The 7692-nt window shown below is 35.6% G+C and overlaps 1 protein-coding gene across 3 annotated transcripts in view; it reads right to left on the minus strand.

The window, feature by feature from the left end:
- LRP2 (LDL receptor related protein 2) overlaps window positions 1–7692 on the minus strand; it is a 253034-nt gene that overhangs the window by 129383 nt on the left and 115959 nt on the right. For all 3 annotated transcript variants that reach the window (XM_056793983.1, XM_056793982.1, XM_056793984.1), the window contains exons 20-23: window positions 4919–5056; window positions 3811–4092; window positions 1885–2124; window positions 81–200 (exon numbers count right to left, since the gene is read on the minus strand). In XM_056793983.1, coding sequence (XP_056649961.1) covers window positions 81–200; window positions 1885–2124; window positions 3811–4092; window positions 4919–5056 — 780 coding nt within the window. The remainder of the gene's footprint in view (window positions 1–80; window positions 201–1884; window positions 2125–3810; window positions 4093–4918; window positions 5057–7692) is intronic.

Here is a 7692-nt window from a genome sequence, read left to right on the forward strand (position 1 = left end):
GGTATTAGAGTTCAACTCAGGTAGAAATTACTAAACACTAAAAATTGGTAAGCAGCTATTGAGAGAAAGCTACTACTTACTACAATCAACTTCATCAGCTCCATCCGCACAGTCCCTATCTCCATCACACACATAGAATGGGTCAATGCAGCGATGGTCAGGACACTGAAACTGACCAGGATCACATGTGCCTGTAAAATCTGTCATGATCCAAAAACAAATTTAAATTATGCTTCATTTCTCCTTTAACTATCACAAGAATAACAATCAAAACATCTCTTTTCTTAAAAAATCTACAAATGGAAGGCAGTGTGGAACCATCAAAAGGGAGCTAAAGTTTTCAATCCCAATGTGGTCCTAACCTAGGAGGCCAGCAGATGGAGGCAAAGATGGCTAGAAGGCAGTAAGGGTAACCTTAGCAAATATGGGAAGCAAGGATGCAAATGCTGTGAGTGTCAAGGCAATTTTGTGAACCTATTGCTTATTGGCAACTTTCTTCAAGGTTAGTGTGCTAGGAGATGTTAACAAGCTGAACATTTTCTGAAGTTTAATTCAAGTAGGACTTGAATTCAATTTCCAGTTTTGCCACTTAATATTATTTGTATGTATTTAGGCAAGTCACTGAATCTTCCTAAGCTTCAGTTTCCTGACCTTGAAAATGAAGAGTGTGGCATTGGATAACCTCTAAGATACCCTGCAGCTCAATTTCTATGATCTGAGATAATATGAGTGATGTAGGTATTCAAATATTTTCAATTACAGGTGCCTTTTTAGGGTCTTCCGAGCAAGGAACTTTAAGGGGAGGGGAGCTTTGGAAAATATGGTTCCAAAGGCTATGGTTGGAAGATAACTTGAATATAACTTACTTGTATTTGGCCAATGTCTTGTAAAAAATCATTCCACTACCACCCCTCCAAAAAAAAAAAAAAGACCCAAATTCATTAATGTTGTCCATCTATGAGTTTTAGAGCTGGGAGGAACCATTAACTATCAAATCAAGTATAGACAGGTAGCATGATATAACAAACAAAAAACTTTGACTTGAAGTCAGAAGATTAGGGGATTCATATCCCAATTCTCCCACTTACTCAGTGGCTTTGGGCAAATCACTTTATTTCTTTAAACCTCATTTTCCTTATATATAAGTTGGAAATAAGAATATAGGTACTACTTATCCTATAGTGTTGTGGTAAGGAAAACACTTTTTAATCTATAAACAACATATATCTTGAGATATTATTACTTTAGAACTAAAGAAACTGAAACCCCAAAGATTAAGTAACTTCTAAGATAAACAACTAGATCATGGCAGAACTATTACTAGACTCAGGTTTCCTGAATCTCAGTCCAGTACAAACATAAGGATCAGTATGGATTTGAAGCTTAAAAAGAAAAAACATGTAAAACAGAAAACAGGCCAACAAAACTAAAAGAAATTAATCTATACTTCTTTATTCTGTCTCCTTTTTGGCTAACTCAAATTATCCACTCAGATGAACAGCAAAAATTAAGACAAGTGTCTGGATTTTTCTCTAGTTGATATAAATCATTCATTTTAAATCTCTGGATACTTATTTGATTTTTTTCAGTCTTCATCCAGATATTTGGTATTAAGGAGGCAATTCTGATTTTGTTTCAATGAGAGTTTACCTTGGTTGGAGAATTCTGTGTATTGAATATAGGCCAATGCACTCTTACACTATTGAGAAGGATTCCAGAAGATGGAGGCAGAAATGGCTAGGAGGTAGTAGCAAGGCTAAGCCTAGCAAATAAGGGTAACTAAGATGCAAATGATGTGAATGTCAAGGCAATTTTGTGAGCCCTCAAATGACTAGAAATTATCTTCAAAGTTGGTGGTGCAGGAGAAACAAGACAAACACTTACTACAGTTTTTTTCATCAGATCCATCCCCACAGTCATTATCTGTGTCACAAAGCCAGATCCTCGGGATACACTGGTTATTGTCACAAGTGTACAGGCTTTCTGGGCAGGAAGAGGGTCCTGGAGTGGGGCAATGTTCTTCATCACTGCCATCCAGACAGTCATTGTGCCTATCACAGCGCCAACGTCCTGGAATGCACTGCCCATGAGCACAGGTAAATGCTGAGGCAGCACAGGTATTGTCTAAGTCAGAAAAAGAAGCATCTCTTAGATACTGATTTTCACCACCCTGCAATTACTTCCTTTTCTTACAAAAGCATCGTCCAATGCTCCTTCCTTAGACTGCAAAGGAACCTCTTCTTGGATTAGGGAAGAGGAGTGATCAGGGCAACAAACCTTTAAGCTAATGCCATTAGATGATATCTGTATTGTTGAAGTTCACAATAACCTTTAAGAAAGCTCATTGGGAACAATATGCATGTTCTCTGAAAGTAAAAGGAACTATGTATTTTCTTTGGAAGGTGAAGGGATGGAGAACTAACACCCAAGGTAGAAGAAAGAGAGGAAGCTAAGTGGGAATGTGTCTAATTCACATTTCTAATTCACTATTTACTCTTGTTTACCAATATTACTTTCAGTGCCTCAAGCAACAACTATAGTTGGTTAACTATAGGTTACACACAAGTTGCTGCTCTGCATTAATGGAAAGTGTCTTCAAAAGGTAAGTTCACAACAATAAACTAGGGGTCCAAACCACTTTCTCCATCCACCTTACTGCTCCCCCCAGAGGACTTCCTTATTTTCTCCACAAAAGGGCTATTTTTCCAATAATCTTGCCCAGTTGTCCAAATCCTGAAATTACTTCAATTATTCTTACCATTTGAATTTTTAATAGAATGCTTTATAGTCATCAATGATGCTGTTTGCACAGGGCACTGGGCTGTGACTAGGATTTTCCAGATTGGAAAAAGCATGAAAAGAAGAAAGTGAGGAGACTGAAGACTGACATTCTACACCTCAAGCACTGCTCTTGAAGTGTAAAAGAAGCATACCAAATAAGGTTTTCAAAGGATTCAAGTTCAAGGATCTATTCAGGGACAATCATCTAATGTCCTAAAAGGCATTGACCAATTTATTTTGGTTCAGTGTTGTGAAGGATTCTGTTGCCAAGATGTAATTAGTCTGTGCTGGCCCAAATACCCAAAGTGAGAGGGAGCTTTTGAATTGTTGGAGGTCTCTTTCTCAGCTTTTTTTGTACCTTTAAACTTTTTAGTATTATACTGGTTAAGAATTGGTGCCCTCCCAAAGAGGCTAGGTTTTAAGGAATCCAAAGTGTAAACTATTTAGAACTATTCTAAGAGTATTTTGACCTAATTTCCTAACTCTAAAGCCACAAGCATACATTGTACTCTCAAATCCTCAAATGGATCTGTGATCTCAAGATTGTGAATATTTATTCCCTCTGGTGATACAGATTGCAAACCATCTAACCCTATCCAACATATCTGATTCCTATTGATGTCTTCCCATAAGTTCTCCATGGAGGAGCAACCTTAACTTGTTGGGGCACCTTTTTTTGAGCACTATTAATACAGAAGGTATTAATACTCATGAGGTAAGTTGTCCATCAGTTATCATTCATTCTTACCTTATGGCCAACCTAGATTCTCTTTCAATTATAAATTTCTTTGATGACATCCATCACCCAATTTCTTCATAATTTCTTGTTTTGTTGTTTGTACTGATCTGTTCACACCTAATGTATATCTCTCCATTTTCATTTAGAGATGTACTTTCATTCTTTAGATTCCAAAGAACTTAAATATTTCAATGCTTTTCTAAAGCAAAACTATACCACCAGCCTTTTATAAATCCACCCATCTCCATCTGTCCATTTCAAGTAATTAACTCTTCTACACAGATACTTACTTGGGGTACCACAGTGCTGCTCATCACTGTTATCATGGCAGTCATCAACACCATCACAGCGATAATACCTTGGTACGCATCTGCCATTGTTACAGGAAAAGGAATAAGACCCACACTGCAGAGTGGGTGGCTCATTGGATGGATCCTCAACACATGTCAGGTGATTAGAGCTGAGCTTCATGCCATATGGGCAACCACAAACTCGCTGATAATTGGGAACTGGGAAACAAAAATGGCTGCAATCTCCATTGGGATTTGTTGCTCGGTTGCAGTAGTTAGAGCCTGAAAAAGAATGTTCTGGGTATTATTCTTTGTAGAGTTCAGTTAAAGATCTACCAAACCAGGGATTGTACCATTTATATCATTTAATAAATCAAAGGCCAGAAACTATCCCATAACAAGCCACTCTTTGGGAGTAAATGCTTATAAATTTTCTACTTTGTGATCTTTTTTTAACTCTCCTTCCAAAATCTTTCCCCATAACCCCCGAGGTAAGATCTCATATTTAAATTCTAATAATGCAATATCTGAGTACCTGGCCAGGAACCAGAAAGACTCATCTTCCTGAGTTCAAATCTCACCTCATAATACTAGCTGTGTGACCCTGCAGAAGTCATTTAACGCTGTTTGCCTCAGTTCCCTCATAGGGAAAATGAGCTGGAGAGGGAAATGGCAAATCATTCCAGTGTCTGCCAAGAAAGCCTCAAATGAGGTCATGAAGAATTGGGGAAAAAAAAACCTGAACAATTGTGCATTATCTACTTAGAAGAAAGAATAAGAAGATCCAAAGTCAATGTAACTTGATTCAAATGCCCTCTCTCATACTTATTATCTCATTTCCATTTGAATTTTTAAATATAATGCTTTATAGTTATCAATGGTGCTTTTGGCCTGGACAAGTCACTTATTCTCTATGTCATTTTTTATATATAAAATGAAGGGTTTGGACTAAATAACCCCTGAAGTTCCTTCTGCTTCTAGATCTCTGATTGTATGGAATTATATTAAACTATAAATATATTGATATCAAGAAATCATTTTTTAAAATAAATAAATCCACATTTGAAAATTTTATGATCCCTTTAGTAAAGACTGTGAATACACTTACCAGTTTGGACATTAGCATCATATGATTTCACATGCATTACGTTATTAATGCCTCTTCGGATAATAGTCATTTCTCCACCATCAGTTTTCCTCACTCTAACAATTCCACCCAGTCGCCAGTCAGTAAAATATGCATAATCTGAAAAGGAAAATATGTAGTTAATACTTGTAATCAAAGGGTCCCATTTATTCACTTAATTATGTATCACTGAAAAGATCTAACAGAACTAAGATATCTTTTAACCAAAAAAAAAATCCCCCAAAAAAACTGTATCCTTTTTTTTTCTTTCAGGAAAAACTAGATAAAAACTTTGACACAGATAGGTCATAGATTTAGAGTTGGAAGGGACCTTGAAGACTATTTCTTCTAACCTTTCATTTTACAGACAAAGAAAATATGGCCAAGAGACATTAAGTGATTGCCATGGTCATAAAAGTAGCACATGACAAGGGTGAGATTTGAAACCCCACTCTCTGACTCCAGTGCCAGTACTTTTCCCACTATACCAAAGTGCCTGCAAAGTTGGTATCATTATTTTTTTAACTCTTAACTTCTGCCTTAGAATCAATCAGATATTAGTTCCAAGGTAGAAGAGTGGAAAGGGCTAACCAATTGGGATTAAGTGGCTTTCCCAGGTCACATAGCTAGAAAATATCTGATGCCAGATTTGAACCCAGGACCTATCATTTCTCAGCCTAACTATAAATCCACTGAAATACCTAACTCCCCTGATCTCACTATTTTTAATGACTTGGTTTGTATTGGAGAAATAACTATTCTGCATATTATAAATAAGTATATTTGCTCAATTTCAATAAAGAGGCTATAGTGTTATAATTATTTAATAAGTTTATGGTTGTATATTAAATTTTTTTAATATTACATAAATATTTTGCACAAATCAACAAATATTTATTCAGTACCTAATTATGTAAGGCACAATTCAATGCCAATAACTCCTATATTAGAAAGAGCCATATGTGCTCTGTGTTCTAAAGAGAATCCTGAACATTTTTCTCAGATTCATTTTTTTATTTAAAAAAGTTTAATGGACAAGAAACAAATGGATAATGTAATAAGTAAAGATTTCATCAAAAAAAAAAAACAACTCACTCGTGGGATATACTTTTAAGTTGGTAAAGATACTGCCTCATTTCCTATGCATTAATGTCTATAAAATCAGATTTTATATCATTCAATATTATATATTTTATAATGGATAGAAAAATTAGTCCTTATGTACTCTGCTTATCAGTTGTCAAAGATGCAACTAAGTTTCTTATTATTATTTCTTATTTTATATTTTTATTATTTATTATTACATACAATTAATATATAATAATCTTATCTTTATTAAGATAAAAAAGACAAGCAATTCATAAATTTGAGAATGATATAGAATAGAGAAATGAGAAGAGTAGTCACTGTTCTAAAATATCTTGCCTAACTTATAGAAATCATCTAAATAAATTAACTCATTTCACAGATAATTAAATCAAGATCCTGAGTAGTAATATTATCTGACCCCCTCCACTCCCACTGCTAACCTCCCTGATTTTCTTTTAAGTCCCAACTAAAATCACACCTTCTATAGGAAGCCCTTCTTCATCCCATGCCTACTGTCTTTTAATTATTAGCATTAATTGTTAATCTTCCATTGTTAAAGAAAAAAGGAATAGGACCCACCCTGCAAAGTGGGAGATTCATAGGATGGATACTCATTAGGAACTGAGAAACAGAAAGACTTCTCCTGTATTTAGCTTGTTTTATATGTCATCTCCCTTGTTTGATTGTAAAGTCCTTGAGAAGAGGGGCTATTTTTTTTGCCTTTCTCTGGATCCCCAGCAACTAAAATGGTACATGGCCAATAATAGATACTTAATAAATGCTTCTTGATTTAACTCTTTCCGCTATACTGTGCTGCCTGAAAAAATATAAGGAGCTAACCTGTGGTGCTTCCAATTCAAACAAATGCATAGATGTACATCTAGCATACTGCTGAATGCTAATAACTATAAAGGACTAATATTAGAAAAAAAACTTTATATTACTAGAAGTTCTTTCTAAAGGAAATGTATGGGGAAATGTCCTTTGATTTTGCATTTATTTTTTTTAAAATATGTTGATAAGCCTAAGGTTGCAGATTTGCCTCTTGAATAAGACAATTCAGTTTGTCCTCTTCCATAGCCACCAACTATACTCTGGGCCCCAGAAAAACAATTTGCAAATTCAAGTTTTCTCTCAAAAGAATGAGGAGAAAGAGGTTGATTGGCACTTCTGTTACTAGCTGTTTCCTGTTGCTCCATGGTTCCCAGTTATGTTTTGGGGTAGGATTAAACAAATTAGAATAGCCAACAAAAAATAGTGACAGTGTTTACTGAGCTCATGTCAGAGCTATACTATAAAAATCGTGTCTACATTGGGGTCATTCCTGTACCTGGCACAATAGACACGTTAAGTCAGAGAATTTGAACAAATAGTCCTTCTACAAAAATTCATTCAACACCCTTAGATAGAAATAATTCCTAATATGATTTAAAAGTAAGTCACAGTAAAAACAAAAACAAAAACTAGGGGTAAGAATGTTTAAAAGAAAGTCATCACCAAAGAGATTCCCTGAGAACTTAAGAGCTCTCCAACAAAGTCTCAAAACGTCATTTTTATCCTCCAGAAGCAGCAATCAACTGCAAAGTGGCACTGGCCAGAGTGGTTAAGAAGCATCCCTGGAGGGATCCCTGCCGGCTCTAAGCAGGCTGTAGATGGGCTGGATGAAG

Source organism: Monodelphis domestica, chromosome 4 (genome assembly GCF_027887165.1).
Source record: "Monodelphis domestica isolate mMonDom1 chromosome 4, mMonDom1.pri, whole genome shotgun sequence".
Taxonomy (NCBI): Eukaryota; Metazoa; Chordata; class Mammalia; order Didelphimorphia; family Didelphidae; genus Monodelphis; species Monodelphis domestica.